Source organism: Pungitius pungitius, chromosome 1, assembly GCF_949316345.1.
Source record: "Pungitius pungitius chromosome 1, fPunPun2.1, whole genome shotgun sequence".
Lineage (NCBI taxonomy): Eukaryota > Metazoa > Chordata > Actinopteri > Perciformes > Gasterosteidae > Pungitius > Pungitius pungitius.
In genome coordinates this window covers 30,803,347-30,825,500 of record NC_084900.1, presented here as the reverse complement: position 1 = coordinate 30,825,500, position 22,154 = coordinate 30,803,347, and the positions used below count along the sequence as shown (strand labels likewise).

General features: G+C 46.1%; 1 protein-coding gene across 3 annotated transcripts in view; it reads right to left on the bottom strand.

Moving 5' to 3' along the window:
• The window catches only part of LOC119223130 (neuron navigator 1-like), a 67,511-nt gene extending 47,852 nt beyond the window's left edge, over positions 1-19,659 (bottom strand). For all 3 annotated transcript variants that reach the window (XM_037480246.2, XM_062564840.1, XM_062564843.1), the window contains exons 1-4: positions 19,528-19,659; positions 14,774-15,681; positions 14,047-14,138; positions 4,767-5,591 (exon numbers count right to left, since the gene is read on the bottom strand). In XM_037480246.2, the coding sequence (XP_037336143.2) occupies positions 4,767-5,591; positions 14,047-14,138; positions 14,774-15,681; positions 19,528-19,647 (1,945 nt within the window). In that variant the 5' untranslated portion in view covers positions 19,648-19,659. The remainder of the gene's footprint in view (positions 1-4,766; positions 5,592-14,046; positions 14,139-14,773; positions 15,682-19,527) is intronic.
• Positions 19,660-22,154: the final 2,495 nt, after the last annotated feature.

Below are 22,154 nucleotides of genomic sequence, written 5' to 3'. Positions count from 1 at the left end.
AAGTCTTTTGGTCAAGAAATCTGAGGGTTTGTCCAGGAAATCAAATGATTACCTCATTACATGTTTATCTGATATTGTCATGAATCAGAGGTGGCCACATAAAAACAGAGCTATTAAAAGAATAGCTTGACTTGGTATGCGTGGTATGGGCAAATCTTCTTATCAAACTGTATTTTTGCATTCTGGCCATAGATGGCTGTGATGCGTATGCTACTGTGTTTGTTCACAGATCACTTCTCACTCATTTTTAATACTGTTCCTCACGGCAGCTACACCATGCACATAGCTATCAATGACAAAAGGCACTTTTATCTGAGACCTTTCATAAGAGGAAAACACAAATAGAACAGAAACAGATGAATACTGAGCAGCGTTCCTCATCACAGAGCGGCCTAGATAACTTATTGAGTCCTCGTCCCCCTCCTTCTCTCACTCTCTCTCTTTTGCTGATCCAGCACTCAATATTTTGGCACAAAATCTCTGCCCTCGTGTTAGATCTGCGGTAGCTAGAAAGCCACTTTCTTAGTGAAGTGTTCTATAAAGCTTGTAGGTTTTTATTGGTCGATCTGCTTAGTGACTGTTTGCTGTATCCTTTTCCTGTTTTGAAGTGGGGGTGTTTTGTGATTGGCTTTGAAGTTTTCTTGACTGGCATTACTGTAAAAAAAAACCACCTGTTGTATCCTGTTCAAAAAAATGTTACTTAGCGAATACTTTCATACTCAACACAACATTTGCATTGTGATTTACCTGTGCATAATACAGCAGGCTAGTGGTATTGGCTTGAAACAATAGTGCACACACACATGTGCTGTTTTTTTGTGGGAAGCAGCATGTAAATATCTGCTTGTGTGTTATGTAAGAGCTGAGGAGACAAAAACACAGAGTGTACTAATGATTTAGGAAGAGGATGTCCGGAAGCAGACAGCACTAATGCAGCGGCTTCTGCATTAAGTCCTTAAGGGACTGACTGTGATGCATTGTGAACACACAAAGAAACAAACCATGCAACCACGTTCGACTCTTCCTCTCTAGTCCTGGTGACAAAATCCCTCGCTTGTCCAGAGATTTTCCCCTGTCCTCCGGAAACACACTACCAGAAATATCCTTTCCACTGCTACCCGTCAACTCAAATCAGAGTTGAAAGAGAGGAAGAGAGAGAGAGAGAGAGAGAGTCAGAATCAGAGGGATGCTTTATTCCTCACTTTCCTTGGCAGTTGCATTCATTTGGCTTGTCACCACCTTGTCGATGGGAGGACGAGTGCCCTGAATCCCTCAGTCAGCGCGGCCCGGGGTGGAACCAGCCGCCTGCGCCCCACCCGCATCCCATTAGAGACTCAGCAGCACCGAGTAACTAAGAATGAAAAATACCCCTCTCACTGCCAAAAAGATGAATACAGAGAAGGAGACAGGAGAGGATATCAGTGACTGAATGAGGCACACGTTGAATTTGTGTGTGTGTGTGAGCTTTGGATGTTTTTTAAGCTGCAGCTGCTTTGTTATTTCCTGCAGCGCTGTTAAGGTCTCTTGAACAGGATTGTGTCTGTGTATGTGTGTGTGTGTGTGCGTGTGCGTGCCAGTGCTTTCCTCCGTGTGTGTCTTCTTTTTTAGACTTGGTCAATGTCTCTATTGTCCCGTAGACAGCTGACTAGGATGCATCGTGTCCCACGAGTAGCCATCAACCACGCGAACAATACAAAAATAACCTGCCGGTTGGTAGTTGTGTCGGTTGATGTGTGTCCCCCTCAGGTGTTATTTGCGTCTCCTCTGCTGAGCCTCGATGGTCACATGTAAGCAACGCAGTCAGTCAACTCCTACGATCAACTCAGCAAGCGCCAAAACCGCGCAGCATCTCCAATCCGCTAAACTAAATCCATTTTCTCTATCTGATCCTTGATAAAGGAGAATTCCCTCCTAATACCTAAATCTCCATCCAAACAGATGTCCCTCCCTTTAATCTGTAATTCATTTTATCCTTGATAGCTGGTCTTTTCCAGGGTGATAGATGATGTGTGATTAGTGGAATCAAGGCTGAATCTTCTCGTTATTTCTTTGCAAGGTCTAATCCGGAGGCTTGTTGGTGTCTCTAGACAGCACCTCTCTAAAACGAGCCCACCCCATGCTGGGAAAGGCCACTGATTTAGGGAGCTTTCACCCCCTTGCATACGCTTCTTTGTGGGTGCTGATGGGACCGGGAGGTGTCATTAGTGGCACTAATGAGGTTCAGCGGTTCAGACGGCAACCTTTACCGGGTGCCATCAATGTCGGTGCATTTCATTGGCAGAATTCACTGAGGTCAGAGCTGCTCTCCGTTGACCAACAAGTCGAGTAATTCTCTAAATCCAATTAATGAAAAGCTCTTTGTCCCTCAGTAGTAAAACATGTATGTCCGATTAAAGAAAAACTGATTATACTGAAAGTAATCCTAAATCACCCTGCAAGATAAAGGCCGAACTTTGAATTATCCTGGAGTCTTTTCTCTTCTCCATTTTGTGGTGTGTGTGTGTGTCTGTGCGTGTGAGGTTGGCTATCCCTTAAGTACGTAGCTGGTGGTCTTGGGCTATACATCCCAATGATTAGGCATTCTCCATTATCTTTGCCTATATGACTAAAGGCTAATATCACAGGACAGCATCATAGTGCATCCTGGTAGCTGTCAGATAACATGTTCAAGATACAAAAGGCCCATATTTCACTCCCTGCAGCTATCAGCTGATATGAAGCTTCCATAACAACATGCTGGGAGAGAGTTAAGGTCAATTTCTCATGATATTATTCAGTACTTTCCTCTATGAAAGGAGCGGATGGGAAGACGGTGGGAATGCTTAGAGGAAGTGGAGGAGTGGATCACTAGGAATGATCCATTGAACATTTATAATCTTACTATGACAGAGCACATAGAGCAGAAACCAATTAGCAGAGCGTCCCATCGGAAATGGAGAAGCAGATGCTATAATAGATGAGCCCACAGCCGCAAGCTACAGGGCAAGTTACAATTAACCTCCTCGTAACACACACACAACTATATACACACCGAATGTGTGTAGGACCCAAAGCCACAATCGGTCTTCTTGGATGTGAGGTAGAAATTTAGATAACTAGCTACCACAAATCTCTATCTGCCCCTTTCTCCAACCATTTCTCCCTCCTCATCCCTGGTGTAGGTGTGGCCGGCCGCATTACAACAAGGATTGGAAAAGCAATCACAGACCCAGGTACATACACACAAACCATGTACAGTACAGAAACAGATGCGCGCACACACACACACACAAAGCGGAAGGCGTGTGCAAGGTCATACAAGCTGTGGGGCAGTGCAGCAGGAGGCGAGCTGGTGAAGAGAAAAAAAAAAAGAGGAAATGAGGAGAGAGGAGGAAGACAAAGAGACGTTTGATGATGGACAGATATAACGATCCGCTCTCCATATCTCCCCCGCTCTCTGGTGTTATCCTGACATGGGGGAGAGATGGAGTGTGAATGAGCAATAGATAGAAAAAAAAAGAAAAAAAGTGGGTGGATGAATGAATTATGGATGTTAGGTGCCGATGTAGAACTCCGCTTTGACCTATTAGTCACAAACTTAGTCATCGTCCTAAACTTTGCTAAAACTTTGATTGTGCCCACACCCCAAACCCCCCGTGTGTGACAGTGTGTACTCACGCGAGTATGTGTGCGAGTTGATGTGAATGTAAACGCAAACTACCTGCCCTCACCATTCCCCTCCCTGCCTCCACGCGTTGCCCCCGGTAACAAGAGGAAGAGATGGGTGTGGGGACGGTGACGGGGACGAGGGGGGGGGGGGGGGGGTGGATGGTGACCATCTGTCAGTGGCCGGGAGATCAATGGAACCGGAGGGGAGGTGGGAGGGAGGGAGGGGCGAAGGGGACGAGTGTTGCAAGGCTAAATATGAGGCCCGCTGTGTCCAGGGCCTGACTCAATATGCAGCCGTTTTATTCACCGACTGACAGCACACACCCCACCAGTTCCACTCACACGGCCTTTATTAACGGGTGGCTGATTCCGCCGTGAGCCAGGAGATGCTCCCGCTCCGGCATCGACATGAAACAGACATTTCAGGCTCTTAATACCGCAGGGATAGATGAATGCAAGCATGGACTGCTCTCAAATCTAAAAAAACGGTTCCTCTGCCAAAAGGGCAGAGACATAAAACCTGTGAGATGGAAATATATCGAGATTGGGAGAAGAGCGGCATTTGATAGGTTAATACACTGTACATCTAGCTCACTGTGGCAGTGGGTCAGATGAGACTTGGACAAATCATTCCAGGCGCTACGTAGTAAATCAACAAGAAAAACAACGTCAGCCCTCAAGAACTGCTTACTTCAGCAGCGTCATGTGAGCATGCAATGATAATATACACACGGCAAACGCCATAAACAATGTTTGCACACAAAAATAAAGACAACGACATCAACAGTGGTGAAAACATAAGGGTTTCCCCCACCCACAGAGGGTGCTATCACCATTGTATAGGGAAAAGCACTTGACATTATGCTCTGCCGCAATGGAGACTGGACTCATTTAAAATTCACTGTTGATGCAGGAGTTACAGCCATCACCGGAGGGAACAGTGTGGTGGGTTTAGGGAGGAGAAGAGAGGAGATGATGTTTACCTACTCTATACTGCAGGCTACCTACTGAATCAATAAGTAACCGTTTGTAATATGTGGACATAACCATCCAAGTCGGTGTCCTGCAGGGACGTGTGTGTTTTCATGCAGCGTATAGGGATGAAACGGCAGACTCACCAAGCATCTGGCTGAAGAGCAGCTGCTCCAGGTCTCCCAGAACCGTCACCACTAACTCTGGGTCCACCTTCAGAAAGCTCTTATCCTCCTCTCCCTCCAGCGCCTTGGGGTCTTTCGTTTCCTCTGTTGACAGAGACCCACATCTATCCCTCTCCCCGAGTTTCTTGCCATTAGTCCCAGTGTTCCCAGCTCCATTGGAGTTAGCCTTTGTTGGTTGGTCTGCGGGGTCCATGTCTGCATTCTGGCCGGCCACAGAGGCCTTGCTAATGGGCTTGATCTCGGCATACGGTCCTCGCGGCTTACCGGGGGCAGGTATTCGGCTCAGCTTGCTCCCATAAGAAGTCACCGATGGGGAGCAAAGAGCTTTTGGCTTACTCTGGAAAAGGGACTGTTCCGACTTTGAAAGGGTCCGAGAAAGTGGCGTTCTGCCACCGCCAGGCGGAACTTTCTTAAGCTGGCTTGGCTTGTTGGCGTCTGTGCCAGGTCGGATCGCGTCGTCATTCCAGCGGGGAGATTGATAGAGGTGCAGCTTCTTCTCAGCATCCGTGAGCACACACAAGTTGTTAAGTGACCTCTGCTTGCGGAGCTTGGACGGATTGGGAACAGGGATGGGGATAGATCCGGCCGAGGGCCGGTAGACCTTGAGCTCTGACCCAGAGGCACGTGAGTGTCCCAGGGGAAGAGCGGAAGGCTTGGCCGGAGGTTTCTTAGAGGCCATGGCCTGGGCTGAGGTTTCCTGGCAAGAGACAGCAGCAGACCTCAAGTCCAGCTCACTGGGCTTGGCCGTCATGCTAATGTTAGCCACATTAGCCTCCAACATCCCTCCTGCAGAGAGCCAAGCAACAGCATCAGTGACACACTGAGATACAAACAGGCAGACTGACACGAATGGAGGGAGAAAAGCTGTTAGTAAAAACGACCATCCAGTTTGCCCTTCTCTGCCTCCAGTGGGTCCAGACCCCCCCCCCCCCCCCGTGTCAGACTGTGGGTTCCCCCTCCGTTGAAAAATGACGAGTGGGTTAGTAGAGTGGCAGTAGCAGTCAACCGTACTCACTGCTGGTAATCCATGGATCTGCGGTTCTGTGCCCAGCGCCAAAATCCACTTCCTTCAGAGCGTGTCTGCGGCGCCCTGTGCCACAATAGAACGAAGCACGGCGGCGAGCAGCCTCTCTCTCCGGGTCCCTCTCAGCTTCTCTCTAGCTCTCTACTCCCTCCTGCTTGCCAGGCGAGCAGCAGCCGACTGACAGGAGACACAGTCGCAACAGCAGCGCGGCAACATCCCCCCCTCCTCTTTCTCTCCTCCCTCTACCTCCACCCTCACGCGCTGGTTTGCTCACTCTACCCCCCGCTGGCTCATTCACCCTCCCTCCACTCCTTCCTTCCCTCCTTCTTTCTTGTTGTCTCTCTCCACCCACTGGCTGATTCGTCGACCAATCCTGTTTCTCTCTCTCTCTCTCTATCGCAAACACGCATCACAGATTCAGCGCTTGTGAAGCAGAGGGGGGGGGGGGGGGGGGGGGGGGGAAACAAATAATACAAGCAAGACAATTAGAAAGTAAGAAAGGAAATCAAAAGATACCCAAAGAAATAAATATTTATATTTTAGAGAGCTGTGTGTGACACAAACAATGCCTCTTAGCCGGAAAAAAGCTTTCCCAAACACTTGCATGTCCAATCATTCATAATCACATTATTGGCTCTATTCATCCATTCATATTCAGATTTTTTTTTTTGTGCCACAATCACAAGAGGCCCACCCATAAATAGGCTGATTCCAATTATCTGGAGAACAACCGGCGCGGATGCAGCCTCAGCTTAAAAGAGAGGGACAGGAGACACATTAACCAGTCCCTAATACACAACCGGATAGGTTAGTCACCAATTATCCATCAATTAGTAGTCTACAGACCTCAAATGAGCATCAGACCCACTCCCCACCTGCACCATAATACCTCTCCATGCATCTTCATTGGTCTTTTCTCATTTCCTCCCTTCCTTTCCTTCCTTCCTCCAGACCAATAGTATGTCACCCCCCCCCCCCCCCCCCTTTCGGATACTATGCACAGACCCTTAAGTTGTGTAGGGTATATATTGATAATAATCTCCTCCATTAGCCTCACGATACCTCAGAGGTAAAGAAGCACCCTTTACGTGTTGGGTGGGAGACTGAGTATCGGTGTCACTATATATTTGTCCGTCCTCCCCTGCATGTGTATGAGTGTGTGTGTGTGTGTGTGTGTGTGTGTGTGTGTGTGTGTGGGCCTGTCTCTACGAGTATGTCACATCAATAAGACAGGCTCGGAGAGGCCAGATCTCCCATCCAGAGACTCATATAGCTCTCACTCGCTCGACTACGCCATCTCATCGCTCTGCACATCCCATCGCAATCAACACAGGACACCTCCTTTTACTCTGTCATCATCTCCAATTAATCTTTTCCTGTAACTCCTCATTACAGAGTTGGGTGGCTATCCGATAAGAGTGGGACAGAAAAATACTGTGACGGCGTCATTTTTCCTATTTTCAATACAGGTAACCATGACGACTGTGCATTAAACAAACTTTAAGGAAACGTTAGTCATTCACAATCAATATAACTATTTCTTTTTTCTTTTTGTGCTTGAATGCTTCCTGTCTGCGTACGGGTATTGGAGCTGGTGGTGTCTAATGCATATGAGGCCAGCAATGCCTGCAGCTCTGATGTTATCAGGTCTCAAACTGTAAGAAGTAGTATTCAAACAAGCAAGCTGTTGGGCCTATGCACATTTACTGTTGAATTTGCATACATCGGTTGACACCTAACCAGAGAGGAAAAACAAGCAGCGTCCTGTTTGCTGCTCACATTCTACACTCAACATTAGATAGGTCCTTTAAAAACAGCTAATTTTCCAACAGCAATCAAACTGAGCCCAAAAATGTGTCCATCCCCCGGGGCCTTGAATGAGTGTGTGCAATACAGGAGCTCAGCGACAGACGAAACACAGACATACATTGGCTGTTTTATTGTGTAAATGTTAAAGCCGTTCATTAAAAGCAGCTTGCTTTGATAAAGGGCCAATGTTGAGGTGGTTATGTCACACCAAGGCTAGAGCTGTGTGGTGACAGTTATGGGGGCTCTGGGGTCTGGTAGCAGGGCAGTAAAGGGGTAAGGGACATAATTTAAGGCTAATAGGTGTCGTACGTCAGTTCTTATACCCCCCTGATGAGGGATTAGGTTGGTCAAATGAGAGCGGCCGCGCACAAGGCGGGTCTGTGTGGCGTGCAGATGCTCGTGGGGCCGAGACACGTGGCCGGTGCTGTTGAAAGCTCGTATACACACACACACACAAACACACACACACACACACAGGTCAAGTGTGTGTTGGCAGCAAACAGCTTCTTGTTTGTTCCAGTGCTCGTCTCTCTGGCTCCACAGTCTAATCACTTTAATATATGGCTGATGTCAACATATATTCTCTCTCTCTCTCTCTCTCTCTCTCTCTCTCTCTCTCTCAAACACACCCACACAGAGCATGCTGTCAGTGCAGGGTGTCTGACTGACCTGAGCAATCTGGCCTGACATCAGAGAAGCCTGCAAAGTGTGACGAGTGCCAGTGCTCACAGCACACTCACATTTTCAGGATGAAACAGAAGAGTGTGTGTGTGTGTCTGAGTTTGTGTGTGTGAGGGAGCAAGTGAGAGTAGATGTGTGTGTGTGTGTGTGTGTGTTTGTGTGAAGGCGTTTGTGGGTCGACCACAGTGACGGGCAAACAGTTGTATACACACGTATAGACGCTTTTAAGCAAAGATGAGGGACAGACATGCGGGTATGAATGGATAACGTGAGGGCAGACAGAGAGAGGCTGGGTGTTTCTGTACTTTGCATGAGTAAATTTGCCCTCGCATCTTTAAACAGTTACATGAACAGATTCACCAGTATGCTTCCACAGAGTGAAGCAACACAGACACTGTGTTGCCCATTATGGGTCTCCAGCCTTGAAAGGAAAAGTACTGCGAGGGGCACAGTAATGCTGCTTTGGCTGTAATTAATTGTATCACGACGACTTAACTGTGGCATTCGTTCTCTCCCTTTCAACAAATACCTGTTGTCACCTACTACCTTCATTTTGCTTTTTGTATCATAGTAAAATAAAAATAAAAAGAGTACTGAGAATAAAATAACAAGAGTGTGACTGAGAAGTGGAGGTGGAGCAGGGCAGAACAGGACAGAGTGGACACCATCAAAGAAGCCGACCGGCTGCTTGGTGGGGAAAGCGCCAGAATAACGGGAGGATGTGAAATCCTAACGTAGAAAACAAGGCAATGGGGAAAGTGAGAGGATGAGGAGGACGGGGGGACGAGGAAGGATCTCTATATGTGTGCTAGAGGAGCAGAGGAAGCCTGCAAGACAGAGAGGGGATATCCTGCCTCGCCACCCCCGCTACGTTTGCTTACGTCCGCTAACGCGCGAGGTCCTCGGGACACGGGGGACAAATACCAGACCGTGACACATCGCCGCACACCAACGGCAACAACACAATAACAACGTCCTGTTTACAGACAAAATACTCAGGCGACAATGTGATGCACACAATGAGTGGTGAATCAGTATGAATGAGAGAGTTCTCCACAGTGATGACTCTCTGGCAGCCTCACTTCATTGCTGGTGATGCATAGCATGAGTCACTGGCTTAAGCGTTCGGACAATTCGGCCACCTAAAGCTAGCCACGGTAATGGTGTGAGCGTATCACTCACACCAACTCCTCACTCCGGAGGCACAAATGTTAATCCAACAAAAACACCATGCTCGCACGGAGCCCGTGTGACACACTCATCGTGAATCACACACGGCTGAGAGCGGGAAACAATGTCAGCTGGCAATCTGGACAACGTTAAAGAAGAAAATTCATCTTTCACTACTCTTTGTAGATGCTCCTTAAGAGTAGATACAGCACGCTTTCCAGGGGCATCCCACAATGCTGCGCTGCAGAGGCTGGTTGCCTGGTTACGGCGTGGATATCATCAGCAACAGCACGTGTGTGACTGTCTGCACATAAGAAACTGCTGTTGCTAGAGTGAGATTTAAAGTAGGATGCAAATTTAAATATATATTGTGGTGACATGAGTGTAGGAATCTTGATACTAGAAGTATGTGCTGTCCATGGGTCCTTCATTGAACAGATAGATGTCTCTGAGACACAGAGAGGTTACACACATGACTGACTATAACTCGACTCCCCGGCTTGAGAGTCACCCAACAGGTTAAAAGGGATCTTGAGTGCGTGCACGCACCTCACCCATTTCCCCATTCATCCTTCTCCCTCCTTTCTCTCCTCCTTCATCCCTCGCTCTATCTAATGCGGACACGGGAAGGAAGGAAATGCCCCCGGGGGCAGAGAGGAGGAGGAGGAGGAGGAGGAGGAGTTGACAGCTCTGTCTTAGCCCCCTTTTGCCATACAATGGGTGAATGGCTAAGTGTGTCAGACGAATAGGAGAATGAGGAGCTTCTATGTGCGACCACCACGTTCTTTTCATACATATATTATTTGTGTGTCTTTCTGATCACTATGGATTATGTGCCTCGACATACACTCACACAGAAATTATGTCTTTCCCATCAAACCCCCCCCGGACCCAAACATGAAAAACCGGGCCATCACCCCAGCTTTACCCAAGGACTGCAGACAAAGTCAGAGTTCGGGTCAAATATAGAGTAATGCACGCAAACCCTATATAGTGATTACTGCCGAGCCTGGTGATGAGCGAGGACATAATCTGGTCCATGCTTTTGTCTGATCATCGTCCCAAAGCCACTAAACCACTCATCACTGTCCAACGGCAACTCGGCATATGTCTCTCCGATTAGATTGGCCAAAGAGGATTACACACGGTCTAAGAGTGGATGCAGGCGGGGGTTATCAAAGCGCCATCCACTAGACGGTCCAAGGCCATTAAAGAGGTGGCAGGCATAACATTTACACACTGCAAGCTGATTTTCCTGCCTTCATTACTTTCATTACAGATTTGCTGACTTCTACTATTCTAAAAGTGATTGCTAAAAGCGGGTTTCTAAATGTACTTAGAGAATGTGAGGGCTCTACAAAGTGGAGGGGCTTGCGAGTTGATGAAAAAAAGCAAACATATACAGTATGTCCTGAATCTGTCTTGACTTTTTAGGTAAGCATTTATTCTGTGTGTTTACAGATGACCACGGTTGGGGCTGAGGAATGAAGCCAACGCCCAAGCGTCACAAAATGTAGTTCTATATACAGTATATCCCCATGTACACAACCCACACTATAGCTTTAGCATTATGCCATTTAGAGTAACACAGTGCACGGTTGGCTAATGGCTAATATTGAAATCTCAACTCAAGTTTCAAGGGAATGCGTCCCCATATGTTTCAAAGAACATGTATGTCCCAAACCTGGAAACACAGTTATTTTGTTGTCTACCCATACATTTGTCATAAGGGAGTGAGTGTGGGATGCAGCGTTATATGTGTCCATATCCAGATGTACACATGAGCTTTATCTGTGCAGTGTATGTGTGTGTGTGAGTAAGACAGAGAGAGAGAGACAGACAGCTGAGAGACTGTCCATAGGGAACATTCGGCCATACCCTCACTGGGACATGAAAAATGATACACAGTCCACACATCACATTTATCTTTTAAACACCATCTGTGTACTGTCACATTCACGCATACATCAGCGCACATACGCACGCATGCCCAAAAGCACCTCTCCAGAGAGCCACAGGGTCAGTAGGTCTGTGGTCTAATTGAAACACCACACGAGGCAACAGCCACATTAATAGTTCAGGTCTTCATTAGGGGCTCCAGAAGAAGGAGGGAGAGCTGATTATGTTACAGATGATTCAATCCAACCGAATGTAAGTGCATGGAAAAAAAATGTAATCTTTGGGAAACTACTTTTTTAGCACAGTCCCACGAGACAACCCTAACCAAATCACAAATCGTAGCGTAGGCCATGAATTGTTTGTGCAACCAGAGTCCTCCACCTTGAAATATCCAGCCAACATTTGTCATTTTCAACACTTTTTTCTTTCTCCTTCGTCCTCTCACAAAAGGAAATCCATCAACGCGCTGACCTTATCAGGTCTCCTCTTTTCTTCTGTTACCCCTCTTACTCATTCTCTTTTCCTCCCCTCCAAACTTTTCCTTCCTCCCTGTTCCCCTCCTTTTCCCTGCTCCCTAAATTACAGTCATTACAGTGTCAGCCCACCCTCAATGCAAATGCAGCTTCACAGGAGCCTAAGACACTCTCTCTGTTTCTAACGCCTTCGAGGGACCAATTACAAGGCAAAAAACCATAGTCCCAAGACAGCCAGAGGCCTTTAAAGACAAGGGCCCCACCCCCCTTTCCACAACCAGCTGGTTAGTAACCTTTAAAAAGCTTTTAAAAGCTTTCTATTTGCAAACAGCTTTATTCTCATGGCTGCACTTTTTAACAGGCAAAATCAATAGTCATAGAGAAATTTTAATTCTAGTGACTGTTTTCAATATCACTTAACATAATCTGATGTAAATATGCTTTATCTGTACATTAAAACACGAGTTTCTAGGACATTGACACATTTGCATTAAAAAGGGCAGGGCTGGCCATGGGGGATGTGCAGAGAAGAGGCTGTCAGGTTCTCCCTTTAAGAGCAGTATATTGGTAGTAATATCTTAAAATGAGGCATTTGTATTTAAATATGGAGTGTGCATTTACCGATGTACCAACCGCCATGTCAAATTCCTTGTGTGTCTAACATATTTTGGCAATGCATGTTCCTGGTTTCTGATTCCTGGTAGATGCAGCCAAATCCTGAACACTGAAACTTTAATTGCATATTTTATCTGTCTGGTTATCTGTTCTCGAAATTAAAATGATCTCTCTGATGAATGATCTTCCTTCTTTCTGTCCCGGCTTACACTAAATAAGGTGACATTAGTTCTAACGTTGCATTACCCATGTAGATATTTTTAGACCCTAAAATGACTATATCATGTTTTTTTTAAAATTCATTTAAGTAATAACTTATTTATCGAGAACATGCCAGATTCAGCACATTTTACAACAACAGGAGACTACGTCTGAGCCCTGAAAGAAACGTCAATAGCTTTGCCAGGCATTGTAGTAGTATGCTATGGCAAAAAAAGAGTAATTCCTACATCAGCAATAGATTAAAATATTAGCAACTATGTGCCTTTCTGTACTAGTTAGTACACCCTCTTACAATCCTTAAGACTGAACATCGGCACTGTTAACCCATTGTCAGTGTGTCATTTCAAGTCCAACGTTAAGGATTAATGCCGACGGACACGCATTAACTCTGGACAGCACACTTCAAAGAAAGGCAGTGAATCCTATCCTGTCCAAGTGACACCGCATCACAAAGAATGGTTCACTAAGCCACTGATTAAGTCATATCTCCAAAGCACGTCCGAATCCCTCGACTCACACTGACCACTACAAAGCATGACCATGGCTGTGGGTACAGAGCAAGCTATTACTTAATAGGACGTGGAGGGGGGTCACGCTGGGACCGTGGCTTTCTAGGTCAATGAAGCTGGCAAGGAGGAACTGCAAGGGAGGGATGATTAAGAGAAAGAGAGAGGAAGGGTACAACATCTCCAACAGCTAATGGATGTGGCCTGAGAAGGATGTGCATATAATAAGACTCCCTGGCAGCGGTACTAGAAGTACCCCATTTCGTCCAATTAGCAACTCACATCACCCCTGTCAGCTTCCGTCAGTTCTAACATCCTAAGTCCATCTCTCTTTTTCACATCTTCCTCTAGAGCAGGAACCGCTGAAGTCAGCGGAGCAGCACACAAGAAAGATTTACACCACCTGACATGGCTCCCCAGGCCTTATGAGTAGGAGCGGGACAGAAAGAGACTCCTTCAATGAGTCTTTTTTACTTTTTCCACCATGTAACCCAAAGGTCGGAAAAGTGACTTAAAGTGAGTTTAGTTCTGAAAAAACATGCAAGCACAGCAAAGTGCACGAGGATGGCCGGAGGAGTCGCTAGCTCAACACGTTTCACCTGGTGGGATTCTGCCAAATGTTTAATTATATTTAAATTAAACAATAGTGTCTAAAATATACGCATTCTAAAGGGATTACTCATTACTTGTTCAAGATTTAGTCTTAAGAAGAAAAACAAACTTTTAATCGCAATTATTCACAATTAACGAGCAATAAATTAGTTAATATTGTTCTATTGACACCCTATTTTTAATGCATACCTGTGTGTGTGTGTGTGTGTGTGTGTGTGTGTGCTTCTGACCTAGTGTTAGGTCATCACAGCAGACTTCTATGGATCCAGATGAGCAGTCACTCAGTTCATCCACTGAAAAAACGTTCTCCTGTGAATGCAGCCTGTGAACACATCATTCAAACAATCGTCACACGTCTCTTACTGTAAATGCAAATCACTGATGCTAATATCGCTGATTATAATCAAACAACGTGTACGGCAGGATAAGAAAATTGGCTTCCCTGGTGTGTCACATTGATCCTTAATGCCAATTATAGAAACAGAAAATCTCATATAATGGTAATTATCATCATTATCAGTGAAAAAAAGCCTAACAATTTAAGATCTTGTCTTGATTTTCTTCTCCATTACCGTACAAATTATTTTACAGGATGCAAATAAATAAAAAGACGGATTCATTAATCCTGTATTCAATCACTTAACCAAATTAGATACATTTTTCTTCTGTTATTCCACATTACAAAAACAAGTGTGTGAGAGTCAGCCCAGAGGTTGTCACAGGTACACTTAGACAATCTACTCTTCTCCAGAAAACAAGTGTGTGTGCAAATATGCAAACACCCACAGGCAGACACACACGCATCAGAAGAGAGGTGGCTTATACAGTGCTGTGGGGAGACAGATCACGTGATAATGACAAACAGATCGTTTTAGTATGGGTATTAGCAATCGGGGACTTGTGATAGAGATCTTGATGAACGGTTGTATCAGTTGTGTGTGAGTGTGCGTCACCTACCGGTAGCTGAAGGGAGCCACAGTAGCCATGTTGACTCTGGGTGTGTGCGTCGCTGCCGACGCAGCCTCCTTATCCGGGCTTCGATCCAACGTATCGACAGCCACCTCGGACATCATTGGCATGCTGAATGTGATCGGTGGCGGAAGAAGGGGGCAAGGAGAGGAGGCCGGACTGCTGTCTTCCGGGGAGCCCATCTCCTCGTCTGATTGGCTAGCGGAGCCCCCACAAACTCTGATGGGATGCTCGTTGCTCATCCGATCAACACATGGACGGAGAAAAGCGGTGTTTGACATCGGGGCCTGAGCCTGGGGGTATTCTGGAGGCTCTTTTTCTCTCCGTGTCATGAGATCACTCGTTGCATGTGACCCGGAGCAGGAGTTGTCTCTTCTTCTGAACTGAAGCGGTGAACGCAGGTTGCTGGCAGCGCTCGTTTGGTTGTTGTTGGTGACGGTGTTCCTGTTGCGATTGCCGTCATGTGGATACTGGGAGGGCACGTGGGACGCGTTGGGTCTCCCCAGATCCAGTGTGTCTTTAGAGTACGGCAGTGGCACCTTGTGTTGGGTCAGTGGGCTGCTGTAGGCGGAGCGTGACCCGGGTGGAGCAGGTAAAGCCCCCATCCGCTGTAAGAGCGGACTCCTCAGGCCCGAGTCTCTCCTCGGCTCCTTGGAGGGCCGCCCGGCCATGCTGGAGCTCCGTGGGCAGAGTAAAGGAGAGTGTCTGGGCGTGTGTGTGGGACTGTGTGTGGGTGTCTGTTTCAAGGCATGTGTCGGCGGCCAGGGCAGGTCACCAGCCCGGCGGCGGGTGTCTGCTTTGGGGGAGGATGGCAACAGGCTGTGTGGAAGGGGGATTCCTGACGAGAGAGGAGCCCGGAGGGGAGATTTCACATTGACTCCCCCACTCATACTGACCTTAAAGGAGAAAAACAGGGAGAGAGACACACCCATTATGAGCCGAGATGTTGAATTCACAGCAGTAGAAGGTAAAACGATCATCACAAGAGACCTCCCAGAAGGTTCGCTCATCCATTAAGAAGTACACGGCGTTACAATCTGATCCAAAAACTAGAATTCGTTCTTAATGTATGTTCTTAATACAGAGGTGGCTGGAATTCCACGGTGTGTGAGCATGTGAACCAAGCACAATTTAGTCATGGTGAACCACGAGTTGAGATTATTTTCATCTGCACAATCAGATTGGCCTGCTGGGAATTCCAAAAACAGCTTCACGCGGAGGCACATGCTCACAGCAACACCAACCAGCTGCTTTTAGAGTGTTATGTTCTCAAATAACTGATTTTCTCCACCTAATGAATTCAGAAACGCTCTCACACAGACACACATCATTTAGCCAGGCTTACAGCTCTCGTACATGTGAAGATGAGGGTTGAGATCATTCTCACCTGATTTGCTTTCATTCCAGATATTCAGAGTTTCGGCTCCGCTCTCAAATGAATAACTCTAAATGTCTGGCATGGCATTCTTTGTGCCCTTCTGCTCTACACAAACTGCGATGACTGTCTCGGTCGAGTAAAACATTTGATGTAATGTCGTACAATGTAAGTACCTCGTGCTGCTCTACAGCAAGGACGGGAGGCTGTGAGGCGGGAGGAAAGGCAGCGACGGAGGGGATGAAGAGGATCACTGAGAAACAGATAAATGTACTATTCTGTCTTTGGTCTAGTCTAACTAATTATAACATGTAGACAGTATCTCAAATAAAGATTGTTTGTGTTTGTCCTGACTTTCTATTTGTCACATTTCATCTGATTAGCTCTTGTTATTTGTGCAGTATGTTAATTCTGTTATGAATATGACATAAGTCTGTGTAATAAGACATTACCATATTGTGCGTGCAATGAACAGTATTGACTTATTGCTCAGTACATCTGGGACTGTACAGATTTAATCTCCCTAACAGTAAACAAATCGTGTTGCCTATTGCTCAGCAGATGCACATAAATGCATGTTGTGCATATTGTATTTCACTTTCATTATTTTTGCTTTTGGAACAGTGCAGTACAATTGACGATTGAACACTATGCCCTATTTGCCCTTTCTTAAATAGCAGAAAAGTTTGGCCAGAATGTCTTTAGTAAATCAGAGTTGTGTCAAATCAAGCCGTCAAAGTCAACGTTGGATTATTTGACAGAGCATCTAGTCGTAGTATTGCTCTCAGTGTAATGTGGCACACACACAATTTTCCAGAACTGTGTGCAAAAGCTCAGTCATTTTTGGAAGCAATGCAGCAGAAAGAGGTTCACACCTCAGCTCAAAAGACCAAAAACAACATTTTGGCTTCTCATAACGAAAAAGGTAAGCATCTCTGTGTCTACTTATAATGTGAGACATGCTGACACCGGTAATGGATATTTGGGTATTTCGCAGAGGACTGGTGCTCGATCATTGTTGACTCAGTGCTCATGAAGACCTGCACAGCGGCATACAGAAGCAGTGATGCAGCAGTAGGTGTATAGAGATAGATGTGATCATCCATCCTGGTTTCACCTCATTTCTCTTCATAAATTCCTCTTCCTCCCCTTTGCCTCATCTGCGTTTCTCTTGCTCTGACTCCTGGGAGGTGAAGTCACTAGAAGCATCCGAATTTCTGTCTGTCTGGTACAATTCCTGCAAGGACCAGCATGGGCACAGGTGCGGTCTGGCTCTGTGCCTATCTGTATGGAAATTGGCGAGTCTCAGGGGGATGCACGGGGGTCACGCGTGTGGACCGAGGCGCAGCTGTTGGTGAGGATGTCTGTGTGCATATCCACACAAAAATACATTTCAGATGACTAAAAGATGCGGTAAGTGAGTTAAATCAATTGGAGGTCTGAATTCCTGACACTTAAACCAGTGTTTTACAGCATGAGCTTGTTATATGTGAACTGGATGCTCTCTGTTTCCTGTTTTCAGACTCACTGTCACTCCGTTACATAGGTGCATTTTTCAACAGTTACATTTTTGGTTAGTTGACGCAGTAGGTCACAGAGGGTCAATGCCAAAAATAAAACAATATAAAATCAATTATAAATCAACAAATTTCTGTTTAGATGAAATACTACAAAAACATACAAGATTTGAATGAATACAGAGCTTTTTTTCAATTCTTCATGGATGGTACTGACATCTGCTGGACACCGTGAGAAACGCACAGGGGGACTTTTCCTTTATTGATCTTTTCATTTTCTAGCAATCTCCAAGTTAAAATGAGGAAAGATAGTGAGGCAGCAGTCATTCAATGTCTTATAGTCTTATTACAGCATTTTTGCTTCTCTGTCCCATGAAAAGCCCGAATTCAGTTAAAGTACCTCGGATCAAAGAAACAAGCATCTCTTATCTCTCCCACACATACGCGCCCTTGTTATGACTCATCACCAAAATCAATGACCAAGGTGGTAACACAGGCCTCTCTGTCTGTGCACTGAAAGGACATTAGAAGTCCTTGTGGTTCTGTTTGTGTCACCCAGTGTTAATATAAAGGTAATTACCTCCACAAGGACGACAACCAAAACAACGATAATGTGCCATGATTAATAATCTTACAAGATTCAAGTGACACACAGTGGTGCAAAAATGCTCCGATGTGCTGTTAGGGTTCTTTGAAAGACATTTTAAGTTAATAAATGGCTTTTTGTGCCACATCTGCTGTCTCTCCAGTGCCTTACCTCTCAGCGGCGTACCGGGTCCGTCAGTGGCAGAGCGGCTAAAGCCTGCAGAAGAGTGGTCACACTCCTCCAAAGTCCCGGGAACAATGGGCTTTTTTTTTTTCCTGGATCACTGTTGCATCCTCACCACTTCCCTCCCATTGGTCCACAAAGCTTCCCTATTCACAGAAACAGGAAGCTGTGACAAACAGGAATTACTTTTCTAGCCAATCAGAGGGCCCCCCACTGAGGTGACTCCTTTTCAAAGTTCGTGCTCCCATTTTTTTTTGTTTTTAGATTAGACTGTTAGTGTTATCATGAGTCAGTAAACCAAAAGGAAATGTACTTGACCTACGGTGACTTGCAATGACACATCTTCGGTCATCTGCAAAAAAAATCTTGTTCATCTCAATCTGATGGTTATGATTTCAAGCGGTTATGCGAGGGGTTTCTTTACCACTAAACTGTCAAGTCAACACAGCCATGTACAACCAAGTGAAGGAGTCATCACAAGATAGCCACAGGGAATAAGAACCACTAGATGATTGGATAAACGATGCGAATCTAACACACACATCTCTGCTCCAGTCGCACTCAGCTCGGAATAGACAAACACGAGCACCCACAAAAAATAAACAGGAGAGCCTGATCAGACTTCTGACCGCATAAACATCACCATGTGTGCAGTTTCCCTCCGTTCTGATTCAACGCTACAACTCTTCATCTCAACAGATATCGGACACACGTTGTAGTATGAGCTGTGCATGCAGGCCCGAGCGCTGACTCAGGCAGATCACATCACGTCACCCCTGGTTACAGAATAACCCCCTCTACCCCCCCCCCCCCCACTCTCTCTCTCGCTCTTCATCCCACATAAGCTCTGCCTTTCTTTCTTTCTTTTAACCCTTCTCTTCTACTCTATCGGCATTTCGCCGTCACGCTGCTGACTGTGAACACGGACATCCTTTAAAACACTGTGTTTCTATCTATCCGTTTTCACAGAAAGTGGCATTCACAGTTACGTTTAAGACGCAAACGAAACAGTCAAGGAGAAATACTCCCATTCACCAACGCATGAACATAAATCCTGAATATTAAACAAGGCTGCACTCACCCTAGTATCAGGATAGAAAGCAGCACGTGAGTTTGTCTCCAATCTGTATGCTGCTGAGAGCCCGCCTTTGCCTGCGTCTACTTTTTGCCTGAAAGGCCTGTGGGCTGCGAGCGTGTGCATTTGTGTGTGTGTGTGTGTCTCTCCGTCTGTCATTTTACCCCTCTATCACGTCATGGCGCTCCACTGCTGCCGCAGTACGCCTGCAGCCGTATCCCCGCCCCTCTCTTTATTTTCCCTCCCCTCATCACAATCCGGAGCTGTGGCTCTCGCTGTAATGGACCTGTTGGCTGCGCTCCCTCCCTCTTTGGGGTGAAATATAAGCCCAGCAAAAGCAGATACAGACTGGTCCATTAGCTGGATGAGTGTGGATGGTGTGTGTGTGTGTGTGTGTGTACTACAAGTGTACTACAACCTTCTGTCGCCGTGTTTTCCCAGCTGACAAAAAGAAAGTGATGGAATTCGTCCCTGACCCGACCTTGAATTAAAGCTTCCGTCTATCCATCCTTGTGAATCTGTCCGTGAGCATCTGGGTCCACTTGAAACATCTGATCTGGTTTACAAGAAAATGAAAGTGTTTTTTTTAAATGTAACCGCTGAGACACACATGTGCAATACCAGGGTGACACACAGCTACTGTCAGACTGCAACAATCATTGGAATAACATGAAAATAGGTTTGTAATTGCTATTACTGGATTACATTTTTCCACAATGTGTTTGTTTTGAGTTAACAGAAAATAACCTGTTTATTGCTTGCTTTTCAATCCCTGTTCTCTCTGCAGGATCTGTCTACCTGTCTACCTCGGTATCTCAGTCTCTCACTCTCTCTGCATCTATTCTCATGTTTCCGCTGTGCTGGCTTACAGTTTGACACAGTGACACAAGGGACTGTGCTGAATATTTAATGAAATATGTGACACGCAATAGGATCAGAGCCCCCAAAAATATGTCTCCCGATATTACAGCCGTACATTCAGCAGTTTATTTCTGTTGTTTGTCTTCAACGGCGTGTGTTCAATCCATCATTTGCTCTTTGACGTCTTCATCTTGCAGTTAAGTAACGCCTGAGAGCTCTCTCGCTGATCACATATTGATCAGGCACCGGCTGGCCGTGCTTACACTTGACATGCTCTGCAGATCTACGCTGAAGAGATACGTATATAAAGTAAAGTGTGTCCCGTAAACCTAAATAGGAAAATAAATACATCGTACTGATCAACCAAGCATGAACGCTATTAGGACCCAGTCCCTGCCCAACGAGCACAGCACCTCCCCCACCCACACTGAGCACATGCACACTGTACACAGACCTCCCCCCCTCTCTTCTCCACTCACCCCACAGTACTGTACCCTTCATGCTGTAGACCTCAATCCCTTTAGTGCTCCTCCCTAAATACTCACATAAATGTCAACGCTGCTCGTCTGCTTTTCGCCTCCCTGGACCGAATCCAAATGTGCGAAACTCAGTCCAAAGTCAGCCAGAAGCAGAAAGACACACATCACATGATCTGTTGCTTTGTCTCGGTGGCTCATGAAACGGGAAGTGACTTGGAAACAGAAGGATTATGGGTAGGAGCACGCAAGCGTCTGTGTGTGTGTGTGTGTGTGTGTTTTTTATACAGCGGGGGGTTAATGTCGTAGCTAATCTACTGATGTCCTCCCCCCCCCCCCCCCCCCCCAAATCCCCCCGAGAGACGCTGTTGTGACAATAGGACACTTGTGTCACTGTCACCCCTAGGGGCATCTGGAGGGATGGAGGGGGGGCTACTCTAGCACGAGGCCTCCGATGTGTAGTTTCAATGAGATGAGGCGTGAGTCCAAAGGAAGAACACAGAAGTGAGTAAAGAAGCACTGAGAAACAACAAACCCCAAAAAAACAGAACCGGTCACTGTAGCTTAGAGGAAGAGCTCGGTTCCCTGTGAAAGTTTCTACACTGACACTTAACACTTAACACTAGATGGCAGTAAAGGGCCGATACCCAACTGTCTCAGTTTGGAGCAAACACAACTGCTACTGTATCGTTTTATATTGTTTTATTAAGCCAATAGAGGGCACTTCTATGGATATTACTACTATTATCTGGAGCGCTTATCGTATTCAAGGTTGCAGAGCGGGGGCTGGGGCGAGGACGGGGTGATACTGATCCCAGCTAACAATGGATGGAGGCAGGGAGCTTTATTATTCTGATGTAGTCCGAATTCTGATGATCTCCACCTGAGCAGTGTACACTTTCATCGCTCAATTTGTCCAATACTCGATTTAGATAAAATACTGAGGGACGCATTACACGTTGTGTTTTTTTTTTTTACTCTGGCAAGGCCTTTGAATTTCTTTCAATTCAGAGGGCGGTGTAATCATGAGTGACAGCTTAACAAAGAAGGCTAAAAACAATCCTCAACCGCGTTGCCTTCAGGAAACATGGGTACAACGAGTCTTTTGAACCAACAATTTCTGTAAACCGTATTCACTTGTGTAGTTGTATGAAAGTCAAACAGCTTTCATGTTTCCAACCTTGATGAAACGTGACCCTTCAAACAGAGACGTGAACAAATTGATGCATTCGGGGAATAATTACCACCACAACGCCAAGATGCACTGTAAGAAGTATTGGTTCAGGGGAGGGGTTC